General features: G+C 51.6%; 10 protein-coding genes across 10 annotated transcripts; 4 read left to right on the top strand and 6 right to left on the bottom strand.

The window, feature by feature from the left end:
- Nucleotides 1-349: 349 nt before the first annotated feature.
- N7443_002065 (uncharacterized protein) lies at nucleotides 350-1,471 on the top strand (the record flags this gene model as incomplete). Its single annotated transcript, XM_056882121.1, has 1 exon — nucleotides 350-1,471. One exon carries the CDS (start codon nucleotides 350-352, stop codon nucleotides 1,469-1,471), a length of 1,122 nt encoding a protein of 373 aa, XP_056743962.1.
- A 254-nt stretch (nucleotides 1,472-1,725) lies between these two features.
- Nucleotides 1,726-2,502, top strand: N7443_002064 (NAD(P)-binding oxidoreductase; the record flags this gene model as incomplete). Its single annotated transcript, XM_056882120.1, has 2 exons — nucleotides 1,726-1,795; nucleotides 1,859-2,502. The coding sequence occupies 2 exons, from the start codon at nucleotides 1,726-1,728 to the stop codon at nucleotides 2,500-2,502; spliced, it is 714 nt and encodes a 237-aa protein (XP_056743961.1).
- Nucleotides 2,503-2,715: 213 nt separating this feature from the next.
- N7443_002063 (CheY-like superfamily) lies at nucleotides 2,716-3,837 on the bottom strand (the record flags this gene model as incomplete). The annotated part of the gene is made up of 2 exons (XM_056882119.1): nucleotides 2,716-3,548; nucleotides 3,597-3,837. The coding sequence occupies 2 exons, from the start codon at nucleotides 3,835-3,837 to the stop codon at nucleotides 2,716-2,718; spliced, it is 1,074 nt and encodes a 357-aa protein (XP_056743960.1).
- Nucleotides 3,838-4,277: 440 nt separating this feature from the next.
- On the top strand, nucleotides 4,278-6,653 carry N7443_002062 (FAD-dependent oxidoreductase; the record flags this gene model as incomplete). Its single annotated transcript, XM_056882118.1, has 5 exons — nucleotides 4,278-4,304; nucleotides 5,286-5,840; nucleotides 5,892-6,208; nucleotides 6,266-6,539; nucleotides 6,597-6,653. 5 exons carry the CDS (start codon nucleotides 4,278-4,280, stop codon nucleotides 6,651-6,653), a joined length of 1,230 nt encoding a protein of 409 aa, XP_056743959.1.
- Nucleotides 6,654-6,847: 194 nt separating this feature from the next.
- N7443_002061 (fungal specific transcription factor domain-containing protein) lies at nucleotides 6,848-9,920 on the bottom strand (the record flags this gene model as incomplete). Its single annotated transcript, XM_056882117.1, has 5 exons — nucleotides 6,848-7,012; nucleotides 7,206-8,714; nucleotides 8,772-8,883; nucleotides 8,934-9,144; nucleotides 9,734-9,920. 5 exons carry the CDS (start codon nucleotides 9,918-9,920, stop codon nucleotides 6,848-6,850), a joined length of 2,184 nt encoding a protein of 727 aa, XP_056743958.1.
- A 418-nt stretch (nucleotides 9,921-10,338) lies between these two features.
- N7443_002060 (transcription factor domain-containing protein) lies at nucleotides 10,339-11,766 on the bottom strand (the record flags this gene model as incomplete). The annotated part of the gene is made up of 1 exon (XM_056882116.1): nucleotides 10,339-11,766. The coding sequence occupies one exon, from the start codon at nucleotides 11,764-11,766 to the stop codon at nucleotides 10,339-10,341; it is 1,428 nt and encodes a 475-aa protein (XP_056743957.1).
- Nucleotides 11,767-12,639: 873 nt separating this feature from the next.
- On the bottom strand, nucleotides 12,640-14,926 carry pab1 (polyadenylate-binding protein; the record flags this gene model as incomplete). The annotated part of the gene is made up of 2 exons (XM_056882115.1): nucleotides 12,640-12,796; nucleotides 12,861-14,926. 2 exons carry the CDS (start codon nucleotides 14,924-14,926, stop codon nucleotides 12,640-12,642), a joined length of 2,223 nt encoding a protein of 740 aa, XP_056743956.1.
- Nucleotides 14,927-15,948: 1,022 nt separating this feature from the next.
- On the bottom strand, nucleotides 15,949-19,813 carry N7443_002058 (uncharacterized protein; the record flags this gene model as incomplete). Its single annotated transcript, XM_056882114.1, has 3 exons — nucleotides 15,949-16,632; nucleotides 16,685-17,702; nucleotides 17,757-19,813. 3 exons carry the CDS (start codon nucleotides 19,811-19,813, stop codon nucleotides 15,949-15,951), a joined length of 3,759 nt encoding a protein of 1,252 aa, XP_056743955.1.
- Nucleotides 19,814-20,474: 661 nt separating this feature from the next.
- N7443_002057 (mitochondrial 54S ribosomal protein mL41) lies at nucleotides 20,475-20,964 on the bottom strand (the record flags this gene model as incomplete). The annotated part of the gene is made up of 2 exons (XM_056882113.1): nucleotides 20,475-20,720; nucleotides 20,782-20,964. 2 exons carry the CDS (start codon nucleotides 20,962-20,964, stop codon nucleotides 20,475-20,477), a joined length of 429 nt encoding a protein of 142 aa, XP_056743954.1.
- A 234-nt stretch (nucleotides 20,965-21,198) lies between these two features.
- Nucleotides 21,199-24,131, top strand: N7443_002056 (UTP14 family protein; the record flags this gene model as incomplete). Its single annotated transcript, XM_056882112.1, has 2 exons — nucleotides 21,199-23,892; nucleotides 23,949-24,131. 2 exons carry the CDS (start codon nucleotides 21,199-21,201, stop codon nucleotides 24,129-24,131), a joined length of 2,877 nt encoding a protein of 958 aa, XP_056743953.1.
- Nucleotides 24,132-24,133: the final 2 nt, after the last annotated feature.

The raw sequence follows: 24,133 nt of genomic DNA, 5'->3' as shown, positions 1-24,133 counted from the left end.
TACGCGTAAGGTGAGCCTACTTAATTACTAGTACCAGAAAAAAGTTCAATCTTTGTCGCAAATGGCAAACGTCCCCGCAATGAGAAGACCTAATATATTGCGACCCCACAGGTCTTCATAGGTACGGCGGGGTCTGAGGGCGAAGCCGATACCCGAGCACCTAGCGATTTCCGTGCCGGTTTCAGATATCTGGGAAGTGTCGGACAATTGATGGAAATTGCCCAAGTGCGAAAGAAGTAGGCAATGCTTAAATAATAGGGACAAACAGCTTGTATATAAATCACACAGACTCTTCAAGAGCTTCAGTCTTTCGCTGTCAAAGCAAAAAAAAAAGAAGTTTTGACTCGCCATGCTCCTTACTTCTCTTGTTACTCTTCTGGCCCACACGGCTTTCGCCGCACCAAGTACGAGAAAACGAGGCGCGAGCAACCCCACCGTCAAAGGCACACCGCAAGTCATTGGTCTTCTGGCCGACCCGACCCTGAACCGGGATTCCTGTGGCTCTAATCTCTTTGGAGACCGTGCACTATGGGTTTGCAGAGACTCCCAGCACTATGACTCCAATGGCATCCCCAATCTGCCTCTATTCACCAGCTCCGCCTCGTGGACGAATCTCGTCTCTGGTGGTGGCACTCAACTGAGCATGTATGGCGACAACAACGATGACTCGTTCTACCCCCTCGTCCCTGGCAATTGTGACGACAACCAGGCTGGTGCATGCTCCGATGGCACTCGGTACCCCTTGTGGGCCAATGCTCCTCCACTGGTGACGAGTTTCAATGGTACCACCACCACAGGCTATACGTGGATTAGCAACTCGCATATTTCCGGTCTATCTGACCTCGTTGAAAACCCATCCGTGACACTATACAAGATTACCTACACATCTGGAGCCGACGATCTTCCCACAGCTGAGATCATCAACTCGGCATTCTGGGCACAGGGCGATGTTCCTTATGGAACCTACGGTGGTGTGGTGCAAGATGACACCATTTTTCTCTGGGGACAAGGTACTAATAGGGACGTTAACCTTGCGCGTGTACCTGTCGCCAGTGTTGAGGACAAGTCGAAGTACGAATACTACGTGAGCGGCACCTGGACCAGCTCCCAGCCTGTCCTCGGTGATACTGCCGCTACCATTGATAATGCCAGTGCAGGAGGCCAAGGCACTTATTATTACTCCAACCCCTGGCAGGCCTATGTGTGGATCGGTCAGCCGACCAACTCGGTCTCGGCTGACTTTTATATCACCACCGCCTCTGCGCCGGAGGGCCCTTGGATTGAGCCTTTCAAGTTCTACTCTGGGGTTAACGGCAACTATTCTCTTGGTGCTTATACTCTCCAGGCCAATCCGGCACTTTCTCCGGCCGACAGTAACGAGATTTATTTGACATACACTAAGACCGATGCCGTCGGAGATAACGTTGCGCTATATACTACCCCTCTGATCCTTGTTGAGTGGGAGGACTAGATGCTTATTCCAACGGGCCTTCTACTTTCTTAACAAACTAACACCTAGTGTCTGTTGATTTGGCTAGACCGCTGTCTCGGGCCGGTGTTGTGCATCTCGGATCCGGGATCGGATCCGGCTGGGTGCACACTCAGCCCCTCAAGTATAAGAATGCAGGCCGGATTCTCTCTGTGTTTCTAATAATCATCTTCAATACCATTCCATATCTTCGTCATCTACCTTAAATCGTAGTTTTCGATCACCAAGGCTTCAAAATGCATGCTTTAGTCATCGGAGCCAGTGGTCGCACTGGAAAGCTCGTCGTGGATGAGCTACTTCAAAGAGGTACGATACATTCATCTGCACACTACAAAGCCGGAAAACAGGATGTTTGCTAACTCCTAAAAGAGCACCATGTCACTGCTCTCGTCCGGAACCCTGCAGTGATCGAGAAGCGAGACGGCTTGAGCATCGTCAAAGGTAAGCTTCCCCATTCTACGACGTCAAAGCCTCAATCCAACGCATACCCATTAGGAACACCTACAAATATATCGGACGTCCGCAAAGTCTTTCAAAATCACGTCCCAGATGTGGTAATCGTGGCCCTCAGCGCTCCCCGCGCCAGCGACAGCCCATTCGCCGCACCCATTTCCCCTCCACGGTTGATGACCGACTGCAACACCAATGTTGTTACCGTGATGAAAGAATCTCGGGTAAAGAAAATAGTCATTCTACAAGCCCTTGGTGTTGGTGCATCGTGGCCGAATATGTCATGCATACTCCGTCTGCTGATGAGCAAATCCAACATGAGCTATCAGTATGATGATCACAATGAAACAGACAGGGCGGTTCGAACTAGTGGCGTCACAAGTGTTCTCGTTCGTCCTGCTCGGCTGGTGGATACTGATGTTATGGCGACTCGAGAATGGCCGCACGATGGCAAGGGGATTCCCTTGATGGCTACTGCCAGCCGTAAAAGCGTGGCTAGTTTCTTGGTGGATGCGGCGGCGGAGAATTCGTGGGATGACAGTGCCCCTATCATCTCGAATTGAGTTGAAGATTGTGAGATAGCTAGAAACAAGCAGCTCTGGTAACAACAGTCACGGCCAGAGAACTTTATGAGACATGATGAACCCGTTCATCTCTTAATTAGTGGAAATGTGCTTTGGGCATGTATCATTTTTCGAGCTTCCATCAGAATTGTATCCAGGTATCAAAGAATTACTCCGAAAACTATCATGCTTTTTTCGAATGATGTTTCCAATCTATACATTCAATTTCTCGATCTCGCTGCACACAGCATCAACCACCCCTTGGGTATTCGACGTGCCACCCAGATCGGGCGTCAACACACCCGCAGCACAAACCCTCTCGACACACCCCATCAGTTTGTCTGCCGCATCTTTCTCACCAATCCAAGTCAGCATCTCCGCTGCCGACCAAAAGGTAGCAACTGGGTTCGCGACGCCCTTTCCAGTGATATCAAACGCGCTACCGTGAACAGGCTCGAACAAGGACGGATTCTTGCGCGTCGGATCCAGATTCGCCGAAGGAGCCACACCAATTGATCCAGCCAGTGCAGCTGCAAGGTCCGACAAAATATCCATGTGCAAGTTCGTGCCGACAATGGTATCAATAGAATGTGGTTTACCGACCATGCGGACAGTCATCGCATCCACAAGCATCTTATCCCATGTCACATCGGGGAAATCCTTCGCAACCAACGCCGCGACCTCGTCCCAGAGAACTAGTCCATTCCGCATGGAGTTACTTTTCGTCACGACTGTAAGCTGCTTTCGAGGTCGAGACTGGGCCGTCTCAAACGCGAAGCGCATGATGCGCTCAATGCCCACACGCGTAAACATGGCAACTTCTGTCGCGGCTTCCCATGGCTGACCGACATGTGAACGTCCACCTTGGCCAGCATACTCGCCTTCTGAGTTTTCACGGACGAGCATCCAATCAATCCCCTCGGTCGCGGTGTTGAGGGGGCATTTGGTGCCGGGGAATGTTCGCACTGGTCTCACATTGGCGTAGAGTTGCAGAGGGCCTCTGATGGCAAGTAAGAGGCCCCACAGTGAGATATGGTCTGGCACATCTTGTGGATGTTAGACAGCGGCAAACGTACAGAATTGTAGGGTCCTACCTGGGGCGCCAACTGCCCCGAAGAGTCCGGCGTCGAACTTGCGCAACGTGTCAAGACAATCATCGGAGACATATTTGCCATGCTCTTTGTAATATGCCGTTCCCCATGGGATATGGGTGAAATCAATATTGAAGCTTCCGAGAGTTTTGGCGAGCTTTTCGACCACTTGGATGGTGGCGCTGACCACTTCAGGGCCGATGCCGTCGCCTGGGATAGACGCAATACGATACAAGTGAACCATTTCAGCGAGAATAAAATCTTATTATATCAGCTACAAAGAAGGGAATTGCCCGCATTTAAGAAATGTCACCTATGCCATCCCCTCAGGCAGTTTGACTCTGGCTGATGGTTCATCCCACGGTCGGCAGAACTTTCAGGCGATTCCTTCCCCCACCATCTCACTTTTCACCATCTCCAATCCATCCATCAAGAATGCAACGCCAAAGGACCAGTATGAAAGAAAAGAAGCCATCAAGAATTACTACCGCGTGCAATGCCTGTCGGTCGCGCAAACAGAAGGTGGGTGTTTATCATACAACCAATTCCATCGCACACTGACAAGAGTCGAATTTTAAGTGCAGTGGCAAGAAGTAAGGAACTCACAATCTAACAACCTGGAATTTTTCCTAAACTGATTGATCTCAGGCCTGTTTGTGGGCAGTGTTACGAGTATAACCGGCCATGCAATTGGCCAGAGCAGTTGCGGCGGTATGTGTGATATCTAGGTATGCGTTGAGAAACTCGTTAACGCAGTTACTAGAGGACCCGCAAGGGGATACGTTGAAGCATTAGAGCATCGACTGCAAATGACAGAGGGTGTTCTCCTGAGATTACTTTCTCAAGTCTCCGATCCCGACCTGTCCAATATATTCCCCGGAGACTCGTTACTAGGCGACAGGACAGGCTACGCACCACTGGCAAGACTTGAAAAGAAAGGCGTTGAAGAGTGGTCTCAATTTCCTCTTGACTCTGTACAGAGCGTCCGGAAATGGCAACGAGTATGTACAAGCCAAGGAAGCGATAGGCCAGATAGTCAATCTGTTGAGTCTGAGTGTTCTTCTACGGCAGTCCACGGGGGAGTGAAGCGGAACACGAAGGAAACCCATGAGCAAGAGCAGTCCTCTTCGCCAACATCCTCTGTGAAAGCCGCAGGCCAACAACCACTATCTGGACCTGGTAACCGAGCTGCCTTTGCAGAGATAGGGTCGGAAACACCAGACCATATGGATCATAGAGTCAGTGGGTCCGACTACGCCCAGGATGTCAATGCCATGCAGACCCGCAGCTCTTGGGATGGAGCACCGTCGATCAGCTTCCAACGGCAGTTTCTTTGGTGAACAGAACTAAAACGAAGTGAACTACTGAGCCGGGGTAATGGTGCGCTCGGAATTACCCCGGGAGCCGCCCCGCATTTTGAACGCCTGCTTCCCCGCAATCATGTACCCCGACAATCGGCTCCTATGATGGAATTAGTCCAAATGGTCCTGGCTAAGGTGGTCCTGGCTAAGGTGGTCCTGGCCCCACGGCGGGGGAGGGGTCTCTTTACTCAGTGCCTCTTGGTGGTTGCGATATAATCTCATCAATAAACCCGCCACCTTTTCAAGCGTTGACTGTATACGGTATTATGGCGATCAAGAAGGTGATACAATCAATTTCATAGCATCGGGCATCTAATAACATCCATAACAGGTAATCGTCGTCGGAGCAGGCCCTTCGGGCCTAATTCTAGGCCTCCTACTCGCCAAACAAGGCATTGAAGTCGAACTCCTCGATGCCGGCGCCCAGCTAGACGACCAGCCCCGCGCAGCACATTATGCCTCTCCGGCGGCCTATGAGCTAGAACGAGCCGGCGTCCTGGACGATGTCAAAGCGCGCGGCATAACACCCAAGGGATTCGCCTGGAGAAAGATGGACACTACCTTCATCGCGGGAATGAAGCTCGACGTGTTGCCAGACGACTATCCCTACAAGATGCAAGTCCTTCCCCTGGATCGCCTCGGGGTACTTTTGTACGAACATATTCAGCGCCAGCCTACCGCACATGTGAAATGGTCTCATCGTGTCGTTAAAATTGGTCAAGATCAAGAGAAAGCATGGGTTGACATTGAGACGCCCGAGGGCATAGTGCGATCCGAAGGAGACTATGTTATTGGTTGTGATGGGGCAAGTAGTACCGTGCGGAGGGAATTATTTGGTCCTGAATATCCGGGTGAAACATTGGATGCACAGATCGTCGCTACGAATGTCCGTATGTCCTTTTCTTTTCATTCGAACAACGCCACTCACGATGAATAGGTTTATTACGACTTGGAGCGCTTCGGGTACTGGGATAGCAACTTTATTGTCCATCCCACGAACTGGTACATGGCAGCTCGCATCACTGCGGACGGGCTATATCGTATATCTTATGGAGATATCCCGGGTCTCACTAAAGAAGAGTATATTGCCCGTCAACCTCAACGGTGGGAAGAGATTTTGCCCGGGAATCCGAAGCCGGATCAATACAAGATCGTCAATTGCAACCCGTATAAACTACAGCAACGATGTGCGCCGAGTTTCCGGGTTGGGAGGATAGTCCTTGCGGCAGATGCGGCACATGTTTGCAATCCATTGTGAGTACGGGCATGAGAGAGTTGAATAGATGTACATTAACAATGATTTCGTTGTAGTGGTGGTCTTGGCCTTACGGGTGGCATCGTCGACGTGGGAAACCTCTTTGACTCCCTAATGGGTATCCACAAGGGACTGGCGGATGACAGTATCCTTGACAAATACGCCGAGGTCCGGAAGCGCATGTGGGAGGAGGTCATTGATCCCATGTCTCGTGAAAACTTCCGACGGCTCCATAATCAGGACCCGGATAAAGCACGGGACAATGATGACTTTTTCCAAACACTGATTAAAGCTGAGAAGGATGAGGAACTTGCAAAAGGGTTTGCTCTGGTAAGTATTGTACCTATATTCAGATTTGGAATGATGGGATACTAATGCTTTTGGTAGGGGTTGAATGTGCTGCAGCATGATATGACACAGTACTACACTAAGAAGGATGCATAGCCTTCGAATGTATGATTTGAGTACATAGATTGAAGGTACAATTATACATCCCATATATTCACGGCATATAAATGACTATCATGCGACATGGATGCTCTTCACCCTTGCTCGTCCCTTATACCGGTGCTTTTGCACCGCTTGTGCCCCTTCTAAGCGGGTTGTGCCTCCCTCGCGCTTTTCGTATCATTTCTCCTTCATAAATTCCACATGAACGACCCATCATCGAACGAAAATAGATCAGTCTCAAAATTATTGAATTCGGTCGCGAGTAGAGATGATTGTGACAGATCAGGTATCTGAGGAGTAGAAGTGAACTGCGCCTGGGTATCAGATGGCAAAATAGCCTCATTGGACTGAATCTGCTGACATGTCAGCAAGTTCATGTATACCACATTTAAGAATTGATACCATTTGTGCAAAGTCTGCCAGCTGGAGGCCCATTGATTGTTCCGCAGCCGAGGTAAGTAAGTGTTGCCGACAGGCAGATAGAGCCTTCTTCGCTCCTTGCGAGATGATTCGATCTTTTTGTTCGGCTGTACCTCGAGCACGTACCGTATGCAAGACAACTGCTAAAAGAAGAACATCTTTCATATTACTGGCTTTCTCGCCGATTCGACGAGTCAAAGTGGCGAGTGTGTTCTCAACAGCGTGTACCAGGCTAGCTTTGCTATGCATCTGATAATGGGCTGGACTTTCAGATGAAAAGGCATTGGATGGTGATTGAATAGCTAAGTGTTGGTTAGAGAGTCTCATGTGTTTGCAGATGCTAAGAGCAGACAAGAGGATGTCATTCTGGAAGAGTGTGCCGAACGCGTTCCAGTACGTGTTCAAATTAGAGTCATCGAGGTCGGAAATGTCGGGATCAAATTGGTCTTGGTAGGAGATAATTGCCAGTGAAGATTCAAGACATATTCTTTGTACTTCGTGAAACGATGGGTCGTCACAATTGGTGGGGGGGTTATTGATAACAGGGCGATAGAGGCAGAGTAGAGGACGGCGGAGATAAAGGTCCAGAATAACACTCTGTAGGACAAAAGATGGGTCATGGCTTCCCAATTCGGGATCCGGCCTCAAGTAGGATGGAGTACTATGTAAAATCTGCTCGAGTTCACGTCCCAGTTTAATGCGCTCCTCAAGACTGTCACGCGCATTTGTATGTTGCGCAGTCTTCATAACTCTAATTCTTTGGGATAAAGAATTTGCTAGGGCAATTTGAGAAGACGAATCAGTTTCTTCATCCAAGGGTTTGCACTGTGGCAAGTCGGGTGTTGATTCGTCAAAGTCTCCATCGTCGAGATTATTGGGAGTTAGAGGGCCAAGAACAAGATCCGGTGTCATGACAGGCATGCCTGAGGCAATAGACGCTTGAAGATCCACCTCAACGATGGTAATCCATAGTCTGCGTCGGACCTCTGCCTGGTAAAATGACAGGTTCGTGGCTTTGGAGAGATTGACATGAAGACCCATAGTCATGGCAGATCGAACGAGGGCACCGCTTGTCTTCCATTGTTCTTCAACTGATACGAGGCGCAGTTGAGAAGAGAGAAGGTGAAGCGTTTGCACCTGAAGAGAGAACAGCTCGACTGTTTTCTTCCGTGGGAGTTGCTTCAGCCAATTTTGAATGAGGCGAGGTGCGTTTTGCTTCAAATCATCCCACGATGCCGAGTGTTCAGATGCAGGTGGAGGTGACTCGAAACAAGCAGCCACAGTCAATATTGACATAAGGAGTGGGACAAAAGATGATGCTGAAGGAGTGGAACTCTCGGGGTCTGAAGTGTCCCAGAAGACCTCGTACTGACGCAAAAGTGAAGGGATGTGAACAATTCTGAGCGTCCTCTCAAAATTCTTCATGTAGACCTCAAGCAGTTGGTCACAAAGAGGCTTTAGTGGTAGAGATTCCAAGAGATGCTGCGTCTCAGGTAAGGTGTCCAAGCAAGAGAGTGACTCCGGCGAAGAAATCGCCAATTGGGACTTAGACTGAAGAAATTGCACTTCTTTGGCCAGTCCCACGAGAGCCGAGTCACTGGAGCACTGGTTGATGAATTCTTTCGCATCAGCAAACTAGGGGGTGTCAGTGTCAACCCGATCTAGAAGGGGAGGTTGAAGTAATAGACATACCTCGTTGAGTAGTGTGACTCTGTTGTTCTGTCCATGATAGCGGGAGCGAGATCCCTTGACTACAAGAGTTCCAAGGAAGTCAGAATTCGACTGGGTTGTATCGGCCTGTGGCCTGCTTTGTCGGTCAGCTTGTGTGCACTGATGAGAGAAGTGTCTTCCTACCATGAACTCTGCACGGGGATATCTCTGATCGGCCCGGAGGTCCCTTGGGAACGCAGTGCGAGGAGTTGTTCCTCGAGCTTGACGACTCGCATCTGCAGGTCTTCAATGACGCCAACACCCGCTGTCACTGGAACGGTGGGTTGATCCTGATTCTGATCAAGATCATTGGCATCTGATAATTGGACTCTTTTCGACCTTGGATGCGACTCGGCTGGCTGATGATTATAGGTGCAGTCCGAGCGGCAGTCCGACTTAATACAGTTCTGACAAGGCAAAACACGGTCACATTTCAGTTTCTTTTCCCTGCATCGAAGACAGGAAACAACTGGCCGCGGCCTTTTGCGCGCCTGCGTGGTCTCCATTGCTGCGCTCACATTCGCGTCAGCAATGTGAAGATGAGAATGCCAAGCGCCCCAAAAGCGCCCCGAAACATCTGAAGTGGCGCGATCCCGATTTTTCACATAAGCACAACACCTTAATTTCGGTTTGCTGACTTGGCTTTCTACGATTGACGCCATTGCCCAGAAATATATAGAAAATTGTCAGTCTGTACTTTTATTCTACTTGAATTTCGATTTTCTGGTAGCTGTCCATTGACCCTTAAGGAGGCGCCGGTCTCTACGATTCCCCAAGACCCGTGAATCACCTAGGCATAATCACATCAATGATCAAATGGATCACATAGTTCATACATTCATTATTCTAAAAGCTGGGGTATTGCTGTCCGACAATATCAAACAAAGAGTTAAAATCCGCCCCTTGAAGCAGATCAGCCATATCCAAGTCGAAATTCGACCCACCAAAGTGACCTAAGTCTGCACTCTGGATATTAAGCTCCGAGGGCGGCATCGTATTATTAGCTAGCACCGTCTCTCCGTTAAAGCTACTTGGCTGGAACGATCCCGATAGATCTAACCCAGGTCGTGTCTCGCGGAGATGAGGGTCTTCAAACAGTCCATCAGGTTGCCCATTTTGCACTTCGGCCATTTGATTCGTGTTTGCTTGTAACTCGACAACTGGAGCCATACTTAAATCTTTGCGGCACATTTCAATCGAGTCAAGTGAGTGAATCTCTCCGGGGTGCCGTTGGGTATAGGCATGGGGGTTCGTGCTGTTAGCATGACGCTCGATCTGTTTAATTTTCGTAGACAGCAAGGACAATGCTATTTGGCAATGATTGGCGGTCTCCCACTGGGGAGACATGCGCTTTAGGAACCCTGAGCAAGCGTCAATTTCCCTGTTGACAGTTAGTGCCCCCGTTCATTTGGCGGACAATTTGACTTAGATCGTGACTCACTGCAAGCCCTTCTTCAGAACGTATTGTTTGAGTTGACAAGCAAAAGCCAAAACTAAGCCTGACATCCAAGCTGCTGAGACAAATCCCGGCCAGAAAAGAGCTTGGCAACTATCCACTTGCAATTTCAACGCCGCAAGAATGGACCGTGCAGCGCCAATGCAGGTCTGCAGCCCAGAACAGAATTCTGCAGTTGATGGGTCCAATGATAAGGACGGTCGATGGATAATCAAGATAAGATGCTGATAGAGGACCGTAAAAAAAGGGGCCGAAGTCAAATGGACTGTCTGAATCTGTAGCTGGCACCCGTTTGCCGGGATCGGATGACTTCCCTTGCAGTTCGAGAGGAAGGCTATTCCACCACTTATGAACGTCTGTCACTAAGAACAGGACGGAGCTGCGGCGCACCGAGCGCACCAAAATGGACTTATGCAAAAGTTCCAGCGCCCGGCCGGTGAGTGTTCCGGAATCGACGTAGCTGGCAAGCACACTTTCCTTTTTGCGGTGATCTGCGCCTGCATCTACCGGCGAATGCTCTCGAGATTTTCTGTTCTCGTGAAACAATGAGCTCCTAGACGACACACTGGATTGTAACTCCCTCAGTCGCCGAGGAGAATGCATCTCCGGCGCAGCAGGTAGACACACATCGATGTCCGAATCCTGGATCCCGAGCGGCAACCCCAATGCTTGGCTCAGGTATCGATCAATAGCATATGCACACCAGAAGATTCGTTTGCGCAATTGTCGATCATGCGATGAGAGCTGCGCATATCGGAAGGGACATCGGTGGAGGCCGGCATGCATCATGGATCGTAGAACGCATCCGCCGAAGGTAGATGCAAGACGTAGGGACATTTTTGCAACAAGGTAAACCTGGACGGCGAGAAGAGCTTGTAGTGAAGCAATGTCATGTCTTGTTGCCAGGCTTCCGAGTAATGAGGTTACACTGCCAGTCGATTGAATTAGACAGGTGGGTGGAAGTTCCAGGTCTGGACGAAGGAGACTTCCTAGATTGAAAATACATTGCAGAATTACCGTCCAGCATGTACTTCGATGATCCGAGCTCTCATCGGGGATTGGATTATTGTGGCCGGCGCTGGAATATAACTTCTCCATGGCCTGCAGGACAGTAGGACCATGTAGGAACGGAAAGAGAGGATGCCAAACTCGAAAGTACATCATCATGAGTTCTTTCGAACCCTCTAGCGGTGGTGCTTTGCCCATGAAAGCCACGATCGCTGGGTCGTAATTCCATGGTGCTGGTGACTCTGCCTCGCCGGGTGTGGCCGAGTCATGCCTGAATGATGCCGTACGTTGTCGCTTCCGTGGCGAGTCTTCTGCGCCCACGAGGGTGTCTTCTGCGGCTGGGAACTCTGTTTCTGGTGATCCCGATGCTTCCAACCCAGCAGAGAATGCACGCTTCACCGTATTGATGAAGTAGACGCCGCTGGAGCTGCCGACGAACTGACTGTCCTCGTTAGAATGTGCCGTCAGGGAACCAATTTCTGAAGTTCCAGGATTATACTCTGGTGGATCCATGAATCAATGCACATTTCACGGCGATGTGGATACTTCTAGCAATGGAATCTGTCAAGAGTCTTGCTCATGAGCGAAACTGGATTCAGTCAGTTTGCTTAGTCATCACTGTATCTCGAAATTGGCAACATCCCATGAGTCTTTCTCAAAGTGTCACGTCTACAAAGACACGTTTACGATTGAGCAAAGATTGAAATAAGCAATCGGGCTCTTGGCCATCCCATTGACTTGAACAAACTGTGCTCTCGAACCCAAGCACACAAGGGACTGCACCGCAAGACCCTTCCGCGAGGAGGTCATAACTCTATGTTACACTCGTGAAGGTTGAAAAGGGGGAGATACGAGGCAAAGGGGGGAAAGGTAGAGAGGAAAAGGTTGGGGGACAGGAAGAGAAAGACGTCACAAATCCCTCCCGGCAAACAATAAAGAAAGTAAGGTAGATCATAAGAAAAACCCACATCCAGCGCCCAAAGAGAAGAACTTTTACCGACCTGGGGACACAATGCTGTCCCCCATTGCGAGCTTGGGCATTTGTCCCTCCTCAAGAATCCAGGGTAAAGGAGACGAGAGAAAAGTCCACGCAGGAGTGTACTAGAGAGGCGGGATGAAATTGGAAAAAATGTCGTGCCGCGTTCACTAAACACCAGAAATAGGTGACACTAACACAAGAACTTTTCAAACCGAGGGATATCGAGATCAGAGGGAAGAGGGGAAAAGCGAAAAAGTGTCACATGGTAGTAGACAAAAAAAAGAAAAAGGAAAAAGGAAATGGTCATCAAAAAACGTGCGTTCCAAGATTTCCGAGCGCGGGCAAAGAAATCGTAATCCGAGTCCAGTTCACGACCTTCTGCACGGAGCTAGACAGAACAAAGTCATTTAAGACTTGTTCTCCTCCGAGGAAGCCTCCTTCTCGGCCTCCTGGGGCTTGGCCTCGCCAGCCGCCTCGCCCTCGGTACCCTTGTTCTTCATGTACTCGTCATAAACGCTGAGGGCCTCATCGACCTTAGCGCGAAGTGCCTCCTCATCATCAAGCCTGGAACAGTAAGGTTAGCATCGTGTTTCTGGAGGGGGTTGAGAATCGAGGGGTCAACACTTACAGGCCAAGAAGCTCAGCGTTGTCCATCTCCAGAAGCATACCAGTGATCTTGCCGGCAAGCTCGGGCTGCTGGGCCTGGATCTTGGGGTAGAGAGCCTCGCCGAGCATCTGTTTCTGCTGGGCAGGGGGGGCGTTGGCGAGAGCGGGGTTGCTAGAGGCAGGCTGCTCCTGGCCAGGCTGGCCGGCAGGGGCCTGACCACGGCCTTGGCCACGGCCCATCTGAGGACCACCACGACCGTAGCCGGGACCACCACGCATACCCTGGCCCATAGGCATACCAGGAACCTGACCGCGGCCACCAGCACCACGGCCGAAAGCGGGGCCCTGCATGGGGTAACCCATGCCGTTAGGCATACCGGGGCCCTGCATGCCCATGGGCATACCCTGGAAGTTGGGGGGCATCTGCTGGCCGGGGACCATGCCGCGACCACCCTGTTGAGGGAAGGGACCGGGGAACTGACCGGGGCGGCCACCGGGCATGCCAGGCATCACCATACCACCCTGGGGAGGGAAACCCATACCGCGCTGAGCAGCAGGAATGAAGCCCTGCTGGCCGGGGCCGTAGAAGACGGCAGGCTGCATGTAAGGCTGGGGCATACCAGCGGCAGCGGCGGCCTGCTGCTGACGGATGGTGTTGCGAGCCTGAATGCTAGCCTCGAGCTGGCTGCGGCGGACATCCTTGCGCTGGGCGAGAGCAACGTAGAGGGGCTTGCCGTTAACCATGCGCTGGTTCATCTCGGTCACAGCCTTGGAGGCCTCATCGGGGCTGCTGAAGCAGACGAAGCCGAAGCCCTTGCTCTTACCGAGGCCCTTCTTGTCGGACTTCTCGCCCTCCTCCTGCTCCTCGCTATCATCCTCCTTCTTCTCCTCCTCAGGCTTCTCCTCGGACTTCTCCTCCTCCTTGGTCTCAGCCTCATTGGACTCCTCGGTCTTCTCCTCGCCCTCGGAGGCGGGGCTCTCCTCACCGACAGAGTCACGCATGACCTTGGCGGAGGTGATGGTGCCGTAAGGAGTGAAGAGGTCGCGGAGCTTCTCATCATCAACGTCGTCAGTCAGGTTCTTGACGTAAAGGTTGACACCCTGGTACTTGGAGGCCTTCTCCATACGAGCAGCCTCGTACTGCTTGCGCAGCTCCTCCTCACGCTCGTGCTTCTTCTGGGCACGGCCGACATAGAGCTTCTGGCCCTTGATGTCCTTTTCATTCATCTCCTCCACGGCGGCCTGCGCGCTCTCGTGGGTGGAGTAGTTGACGAAGCCGAAACCACGGCTCTTGCCATCCTGGTCGTGGCTGAGAGTGGCGGAGGTGATCTCACCGAAAGCCTCGAACATGATGCGGAACTCGTCATCGGAGATCTCGAGCTCAAGGTTCTTCACGTAGATGTTGGTGTAGTTGGCCTTCATCTCCTCGAACTTGCTTTGGCGGTCCTTCTTGGAGATGTGGTGGCCGACGAAGACCTTCTTGTCGTTGAGAAGCATGCCGTTAACGTGCTTGATAGCGTTGTTGGCAGCCTCGGCAGTCTCGTAGTGGACGAAACCGTAACCCTTGGAGTTGGCGAACTCATCCTGGGCGACCTTGCAGGACAGAATGTTACCGAAGGCAGCGAAGGTATCGTGAAGAGCCTTGTTGTCAATGGCATTATCAAGGTTCTTGATGAAGACGTTGCCCTGGCCAGTCTTACGCAGGGCGGGGTCACGCTGAGACCACATGATACGGCAGGGCTTGCCCTTGATCAGGGTGTAGTTCAGGTCCTCGAGAGCGCGCTCACCGTCGGCGGTGTTGTTGTAGTTGACGTAGGCATAGCCGAGAGAGCGGCGGGTGACAGCATCACGGCAAACACGGATGGAAGCGACCTGACCGATGGAGGAGAACAGCTCGTAGAGCATGGCCTCGGTCACGGAGGGGTCGAGCTCGCCGACATAGAGGGAAGCGGAGTGGGGCTGGTTGTTAGCAGCAGCGCCCTCGCCGGCGGTCTCGGGAGCGGCAGCAGGGGCCGGGGAGCCGTTAGCCTCGGGAGAGGTGGCCGTGGGCTCAGCGGCCGGGGGGTTGGTGGCGGTTTCAGCAGACATTTTGGATAGCTGTCGTTACTGAGAAGAGTTTAGTAAAGAATCGTCCCGAATGTACAGGTGGGGTGAAAGTAGGACGAGGGGGAGGGGACCCAAGAGCAGATTCCACTGTAGAGCATGCAGTCTCTTTGAGAAGGAGACAGAGATAAATGAACACAGCGAACGAGGGCGAGGGGTAGACAATCACCAAGTGGAATAATAAATTCCAAGAGTGAATCGGCAAAACAAAGGGCTTTGAGGATATTGCACGGCGACAACCTAGGAACAGGTCGGAGTGACAATAATCTCAAGCAGACGGAGAGCGAGGCAAAGCGAGGGGAAATCGAGGACGCGACCAACCTGGAACGTGGAAAGAGGCGGTTGAAGGGAAATCTTCCACACACCGCACAATGGAGGGGATTGGAGATAAGATAAATGGGATTTTTGCTGGGGGTTTTTCGTGTTTTTTTTGAGGGTTTTTTTTAGGCTTTCGAGAAAGATTCGAAAGGAAAAAATGAGTTCCCTTGGAAAGAGAGAGGGGTGGATAGACGAGGGATGAAGAAGAAAAAAAAAGTTGACCCGCGAAACGCCTTCTCGAAAACTCAGAGAGAGAGAGGAGTGGTGCACTAGTCCTATTTCGGATTTTCCTCTTGCCGTTTTACTCATCATCCACATTAGGTTATGAGTGTCGCCGCTTTAAGGGCTTCGTGCCAGTCACGAGATTCAACTTTTATCTTTTATCTCGCGCATTACTGCTTAAATCCAGTACAACTTGAAAATAGAAATATAAAAAAGTAAATAAATTGCTAAATATTCACTATGTAAATGCCAATCGTCATCACTGCTGTGCTGAGAGTTGGACAATAGTCGCTTAGCTATATGCCACTATAATTGTTCGCCCGCGGTCCAATGAGCGGCCCGTCATTTCGACGCCGATGCTATGCATTCACGAATCAAGGTATCAACTGTGTGCCTACTTACACAAAGAGGTAAAAGAAAAAAAAAGACAGATGGAGTAGATGTAGGAAACAAAGGAGATGACATCGTTAACTTAGGTCAAATCCAGCTCCTGAGCTCACTGCATACAGCAACTTGCTCCGCAACGTCTCTGCATTAGAGTACCGCGGCAACTTCAGGAGGTTGACACAGGTACTCGTGCTCGGTAGTCGCTCCTGATCCTCACTGGAGTCTCGAATGCTGAATCGTGGGTTGAGATGGCTGAATCCAAGTAGTGGAGCCCGTGGTGTTGAGGTCACAAAGCGGAGGACTTTCTGGCGCTCCTCGTTGTTCATCTCATGCATCACCTGCCAAAACAGCTGCACAGTCTCATGCTCTTGATTGTCGTCACCAATGGTGTACACACCACCGTACTGTGTGTTTCGCCGGAGATCTTCCACGTCGATGTCGGCGTTCTCGCCGCTCACCAGAGTTTGCAACTCGGCTTGGTTGAACATGGACAGCCATGCGGGCTGAATGATTTGTCCGAGACCCTGCAGGAAAGCGTTGGTCTGGTATTGGGGTTGCAGTTGCAAGCGGTACCGGGCAATGTAGGAGATATATACCAGTCGGTTCTGGTTGGTGACCGGAATCGACGAACCACCAGGCCTTAGCTCCTTCGTTACTGTGCGCGTCACTGTGCGGTGGCCCGGTCCGGGTATCGAGATGGTGTCGGCTACTGTGAAGTCCAAGGCAAAGTCTTCAACGTCTCCTGAATAATTCTTAAGTTGCAACTAGATCGTACCTGTTAGCTATACTCATTTCCAGAAGGTTCCGTATACTCACAAGGCCTTGGTAGAGCCCCGCATCAAGATCCTTCAGATCATTCAGATTGGCCCGATAGGAGGACTCCTTCATTGCAGATCCCGTCCCTCCAGTCAAAGCCCATTTCAGCAGGAAAAATGGTGCAAAGTTGACATCGACCAGGATACCTTCGTAAAGACACTTTCCAATCACCCGTCCAAGGAACTCGTAGCGGCGGAGAAGATCGCGGATAGCCCCTTGCCATTCAGGACTAGACTCGCTCACACCACTCCCCCGTAGCTGTTCTCTACACTGTTCAAGGGCTGTGGGGTTCGGGTAGAGCAGGTGTTGGTCATTCTCGGCGAACATGCTGCTGGAGTCACTTTCGGTCTTGAATGCTTCGGAAGTGATGCTAGTCAAGAACTCCTTGGTCACTCCACCACCATCAATACCTGCCTCCATAGTCCCGAATCGGTCGATAAAACTGATTTGAATCGGTTCTTTGAGACCGTCACCAAGCTGGTAAAACTGTTCGAGAGCATCGTCAAAGACATGTTCTCGGCGGATGTCAGCTTGGTGCCGCGCGAGAACGGCTTGCACGGCGGGGTGGCCATCTATCATTTGCCCCATTGCGGCTTGGGCAACAGATGCGCGCCAAATATCGGCATCAACAAAGCCTCGTCGACGGCGATGCTGGTCATGGTAGATAAACTCGCGGAAGATCTGCACTCGGGTGGCAAACGGGATGAAAAAGGGCATGTTCCGCAGGATCTCGAGTCTAGGTGCAATGGCAGCCAAAATCCTACCGCGAGCAACTCGCTGCTGTTGGCGACGCATTGCTTCGACCCTGATAGTCTGCTGCGCGTGCCCAGCTCCAGCTAGACCAAGAGGCAGATTCGTTTCTTCTTCTTCCACGGGTTCGGCTTCGTCATTGTCCTCAGCCCGAGCTTGGAATTCGTGTCTTTTTTCCTCTTCTGCGACTACAGAGGGGATGAAACCTTCCATGTCAAATCGACTGGTCATAAGCCAATGGTCCTTGGGCAGAAATTTCCGTCGCGAACTAAATAATAACGTTAGAATGCATGCTTACTGCTATTTCACTTTTTCGACTTACTCTCTTTCATGCAGCATCCGAAGCAATCCAGTGACAAGTCCCTTAAAGTATTCGAGTGGGATGCCCGTCACTCCGGGGAGATTATTGGACTGGTTTTTGGTTTCCAAATCCTTTGTGCTAGGAAGTGATTCTGAAGATGCATTGGTTGTGCTGTTGAAGTATGCACTGAGGCTCACTGCTGTTGGCCGAAGCGCAGGCTCACTTAAGTCCACCGCATTCCAATAAAGGGTGAAAGCAAGATTCTTGAGGAAAACCGTCATATCCTTGACATCGTCCAATGGCAATGCGCTCTCTCGCGTCCATGATGTCTTGGTAGTTTCGGCGGATGCGAAAGAAGAGGCGCTGGAGAAAAATTCATCATCATCTGTGACCTTTAAGACAAAGGTGTAGAGCTCCAAGAAAAGAAGAATGGTTGTCCACTCCTGGTCTCGTTGGTCCTGGGGCACGTCGACCGGTTCCTTTGCCTGATCAGGCAGTTGCAACAGAGGAAGGACCTTTGTTGAGTCTCTGCTGATAATATCAAACACCCTGCTAGACCTGGAGGCCTGCCAGAAATATTTGATGGCGGGTAGGCCGGATACTTGGTCACCTGAGGGTGCAGAGCCGAGGTATAGCCACATTCGAATGTCGTCACCGCGCCTGGGGAAGATTCGGAGCAGGCTCAAGGCATATGTAGCAAGAACCCTGGCCTCTTTAGAAGCATCGGAGTCGCTTTGTGTCGTATTCGCCTGGGGGAGACGGGATGTGCGAATCCTGGAAAGAAGGCCAGTGACGCTATTCTGATTGACAAGACCTGTAACTTGATCTTTTATAAATGTAGGCAGAGGGCGCGCCACTTCTGGCTCGTCCAAGTCATTCGATTCATCTGCATCCAAGCCTTGCATGAGATGTGTGGCTGTTGAATTCAGCAAATCCGATACCACCGTCACAAACTCCAACTCTGGAGCATGATACTTGGCTTGGCTGCCAAGGGCATATCGTTGGAAGAATATCAGGTAAGAAAGAAGCCAAGAGCGAGCTTGCGCATCATCCAACACGCCCTTGGTGTTTGGGGCAAGGCGAGCGGATACCGCCAAGGCCAGCATTCTATAGTTTATCTCGCTAGCTAATCCATCCAGCGCGCCCAGATATGTCTCAAGGCTCGGAATTGTGAGGTAGAATGTCGCAAAGGCCTCGTAGGCTGTCATTGTCTCCGAAGTGATAGGGCGTAAAAGTGCGAGAACAGCTTCTTTGATGTTGGCCGGATTGATCCATTGGTCTCGTCGAGTTCCATCTTCGTCAAATTCTGGTAGACGCAAACTTGAGTGAGTCGTCGTGAGGAGTGCCATAGCATGATAGTACGTGTCCGCGATTTTAGCCATCTGCTTCGGAATCAAGCTAGACAAGAAAACCAAGGCTTGGAGAAGAGGCTCGATTGCCCCGAACGGAACAGCGGGCTTCGAAGCTTGTCTGAGAACACTCAGAATAGCTCTGCTCAACCGTTTGAGCAGGGTCGTCCACTCGCCTTCAGTAGCGATCGTAGGCAAACCACGGAAGGTCCGCTCAAAAGCGTCAACGAAGTATACGAGGCGGAGGATATCGTCACTCTTTCGTGCGGACACAAACTGAACGAGCAGCTGAAGCTGTAAGAAGCACTGGTCTGCTGTAGCATAGGGTGCGGGACGCCGTGCTGACAGTGTCCAACCTTCGCTTGACAGCGTGCCGGGGGTGGCATGCCGGTTTCCTCGATTCTGAATGTTTTCCATCGTCGCCCTGGTCTCCATGGCATCCGCCAGACTCCGTTCGACTGTATCCCATTCTGAGCGCCATATGTCATTTGTTGTCTTCCTGCTGCTGTAGCCCCGCCAAACTCGCTGGACGACACGGGCCGCACTCTGCTTCTCCCTTTCCTTCTCTCTTTGGATTCGCTCCTGGCGTGCAATTGCGACGGCGAGTTGTGGATTGGAAGCATGCGGGGTTTGTCGGCCGGGCGAAAATGCGGCGAAGGGATCGTTGACGCGGCCACTCAGGTTGACCTGCCGCGGCCGACGAGAGTTGCCAGTGAAAGTGTGATGCATCGTAAGGACTCCCAGAAGAGAGGGTATCTGAAGGATACCTGTCTATGCAAATGGCGGACGCTGGTGATGCAAACAAAAGAGACGAAGGCCCATCTCGCCAAAGCAAATGAGAAGAGCTATGACATACGCCGACTCCGATATGAGCTTATCGGTGTTAGGCACACGGTGCACGCACTTTGAAGGTGGTGTCTCTACTACTGCCACGCTCTGGGAACGCCCTCGGCAAAGATCTTCCGCTCCCATCGTCACGGAGAAACCAGAAAAAAAGTATTGAAGTTTTGGATATTACTCGAAATGGTGTTTTCTATATGCAAATGACAGAGGTTTCGCACTTTCCATTCCAATTTATCTCTGCAGCCTGGTACTGCAGCGTACACATGGTGGGGGAAATCCATAGGCGCTTCATGCTGATGGGTCCAGTATCGGCCCATTTTCAATCAAGTATGCTGTACATATAATACATGGAAGATGCGGTCGTCCAGCGAGCGGTAGAATAGTACGACGGTAGAGGGGGAGCCGTCGTGTGGACAGGGTGCTTGGGATGGCTCATTCCCTAGACGGTTAGAGACTATACAGAAAGATGAGTAGGACATCTACTCACAGTGTTACCAGTTATCTGGTCTCTCAGAGCAAACGCTCTGTATCTCACAAAGCATTTCGTTTATTGGCTCTTCGCTGGCATCTCTTCCGGCATCTTGTCCGGCATCTCGGCCGTCTCGAGTTCCTCAACGGGGTTCTCGATCAACTCGCGGTCGTAGACTTCTTCGCCATTGCGCTCAGCCCACAGCTCGAGGTAGTTTCGACCCGTCATCTTGTCGACCACGGTGTATGTGCGCCCATTCTGCTCGATCTCCTTGTTGTAAATGCTTCGCTTTGCCTCTGCGCGTTTGGTGACAAAGGGTGTAAGCTAGATGGTTGTCAGTATGCTGCCGATCATGATGATGTCTGCTAATCAAGCGGAATCTTACCTTGAAGTCTTTCAGGTCTTCCGGAACGGCGTAGGTGCGGACTTTCTTGTAGTCGATCACGTAGTTGCCATTCTTGTCGAAGCGACCCATTGAGCCTGTGCGATTACCCTTGTAGTAACCGCCATTGATCGCCTTGGTCGTCAAGCGCAGACGCGCCATCATAGGGTTCGTTGGCTTGAACATGTTGATGAATTGACGTAAAGGAAGGAGAGGGAGAGTCGCAGTTGAGGTTCAGGGCAAAAGTTCGGGTGGTCGGACCGCGCTAATCGCCGCGCCGAGAACTTTTTTTCTGCAAGCAAAAAAGTTGACCGACCGACACAAACCCCTCCTCCACGCAACGATAGGGTCTTTTGAGTGCCCTCGTGGACGGAATCTATATCTTTTTTCTTCCATCAATCCATTTTTCTTTCTGCAGCCATGCCTCGCCAGCAGACCCAACAGCGCGCCCCAGAAGATCGCTCTGCACAGAAAGCACCGAAGCACAAGTCTCAGCAAACCAAGAGCAGACGAGGTCTCGATGCTCTCTCTATTGCAGAGAAACAAATTCCCAAAAAGCTGGGCGTGCGTCGTAACCGCCTAGGTTTTTACGACGACGGAACCAACTACAAAAAGCACTCGCGCCGCGATGAGGACGACGATGAAGAGGAAGAAGAGCAGCCGGTCTGGAAGCGCCGCCGAACCGATGGTGACGACCTTGGAAGCGTTGACGGTGGAAGCGACAGTGATGGTCACGAATGGAAGCTTGGACAAGTGGACAGCGACGACGACGAAGAGCTGGACAGTGACGAAGCTCTAGGAGAAAGCGACGAGGAGCGATTTGAAGGCTTTACATTCCGCGGAAGTTCTACGACTAAATCCAAGCCGAAACCGAAGAAAGCTGCCAAGCAAAAGAAGATCACCTTATCCGAATCCGAAGACGAGTCCGAAGAAGAAGCAGACGAAGATGAGGATGAAGATGACGACGACCTTGGAGAGGATGCTGTGGATCTTCTTACTGCTTGGGACATGAATGCGGCAGAGGACGAGGAGGATGCCAAAAGGGCCGCCGCTAAAGCCAAGAAGGCTGCCGCAGGCAATGATAGCGAGCAGGATTCTGGCTCCGAGGGCGACAGTGAAGAGGCAGATAGTGAAGACAGTGATGACGATTCTGATCTATCTATGTCCGACGATGATGATGCTAAGGAGGATGGATTGGCCAAGCTACAGGATTTCGTCAATTCGATGCAGACCAACAAGACAACTAAAAAGTCTGGTCAAAAGGCACAAGAGCAAGGCAAGCCTTCAGAATACGGCTTGACATCCTCTCACAAATTGACCATTGCCGATCTTCTGCCTTCAATCACGGATTCGCGCCTCAAGAGCTCTCTCAAGCACGTTGACGCTACTGCCCACGCATCGAAATCGGGCATCCCGGGCAAGCTGGATGCTCCTCTGGCAAAGCGCCAGCAAGACAAGGTCGATCGAGTCGCAGCTTACGAAAAGAGTAAGGAAACTTTGGACCGTTGGCTTGAGACAGTCAAGAACAACCGCCGCGCCGAGCATCTTGTTTTCCCTCTCCCTGATCCCGACAACGAACAGGTCCACCGCATGGATGTGGCCAAGCCGGCCAATGACTTGGAAAGCACCATTCAAAATATCCTGGTGGAGAGCGGACTGGCCGAGACCAACGGTAAATCTGCCGAAGAAGAGATCCAAGGCTTCGAGGAATTGCAAGGTCGTACACTCCCCATTGAGGAGATCCAGGCCCGACGAGCGGAGCTGCGCAAGCGTCGTGATCTGCTTTTCCGAGAAGAGGTGCGCGCCAAGCGCATCAAGAAGATCAAGAGCAAGTCCTACCGCCGCGTCCACCGCAAGGAGCGAGAGAAGCTCGAGCAGCAGGAGCGCCAGGCTCTTTTGGAAGCCGGTGTGGATCTGGATGAGCAGGAGCGTGGCGAGAACGAGCGCAAGAGAGCCGAAGCTCGCATGGGCTCTAAGCACCGCGAGAGCAAGTGGGCCAAGAGTCTGAAGCAGACTGGTCGTACTGCCTGGGACGAGGATGCTCGCAACAATGCGAACGATCTGGCCTTGCGGGAAGATGAGTTGCGGAAGCGCATCGAAGGTAAGAGTGTGTCTCGCGGAGATGACGACTACCTCGGTTCTTCCAGCTCAGAGTCAGAGGAGGAGGATCCCTGGGCAGAGGATGCTTCTGATAATGAGAAGCGCAAGATGCAGAAGAAGCTCAGTGCTCTGGAGAACGACCAGGTCGAGGACGGCGATAAGGGACCCCACTCGGGTCTTTTCGCCATGAAGTTCATGCAAAATGCCGATGCCGCTCGCAAGGAGGAGAATGATGCCGAGCTCCGTCGCATCCACCGAGAGCTGCACGGCGAGGAATCTCAGTCTGAAGCCGAATCTGAAGTCGGTCGGCGCAAGTTCGGCCAGTCCAAGAAGGCCGAAACTAAGGCCAAGGCTAAGGTCTTACCAAGGAACGAGTTCGAGGAGGCTGCTGATTCAGATGCTGAGCCCAACTCGGATGTTGATATCGTGGTCGACCGCTCTACCAAACAAAAGTCTGGCCCCTCCGGTCCGAAGACCGCCCCTCGATCCACTACCAAGCCAGTTGTTGTGCAGGAGTCACCTGCAGAGGAAGAGAACCCCTGGCTGGTACAGACAGGGCGCACCAACCGCCAACGAAAAGGTGCAGATGCTTCGGAGGATATCGACATCTCACTCAACGACCCGCAACCTCAAGCCCCGCAGGCCAGCAGTTCCTCCAAGAAGAGCAAAACTACCAAGGCACCAGCCAAGCAGCGTGCTCATCAAAACGAAAGTGACGACGAGGACAACGTCCCCGTCCTGCTGAAGAACCACGACCTGGTGCAGCGAGCTTTCGCCGGTGACGACGTCGTGCAAGACTTCGAGCAAGAAAAACTAGACACTATCGAAGACGAAGGCGACAAGGTTGTCGACGAAACACTTGCCGGATGGGGCAGCTGGGCCGGTGATGGTATCAGCAAGAGGCAGCAGAAGAAGCAAAAGCGCGTCTTGACCAAGGTGGAGGGAGTGAAGCCCGAGCAGCGCAAGGATGCCAAGCTTTCTCGAGTAATCATCAACGAGAAGAGAGTCAAGAAGGTAAGATTCCCATTCAATTTGCCTCTAGATTGGATATCATCTAATATATTTAACAGAACGCCAAGTACATGGCCAGCCAACTTCCTCACGAGTTCGAGAACAAGACCCAGTACGAGCGTTCTCTGCGCATGCCGCTGGGTCCGGAGTGGTCGACCAAGCAGACATTCCAGAGCGGCACCAAGCCTCGCATTATGGTCAAGCAGGGCATCATCAAGCCCATGGAGAAGCCCATGTACTAAGC

Source organism: Penicillium atrosanguineum, assembly GCF_028827265.1.
Source record: "Penicillium atrosanguineum strain IBT 20685 chromosome Unknown utg000002l_segment0_segment0, whole genome shotgun sequence".
Taxonomy (NCBI): Eukaryota; Fungi; Ascomycota; class Eurotiomycetes; order Eurotiales; family Aspergillaceae; genus Penicillium; species Penicillium atrosanguineum.
This window is presented reverse-complemented; position numbering and strand designations above follow the sequence as displayed.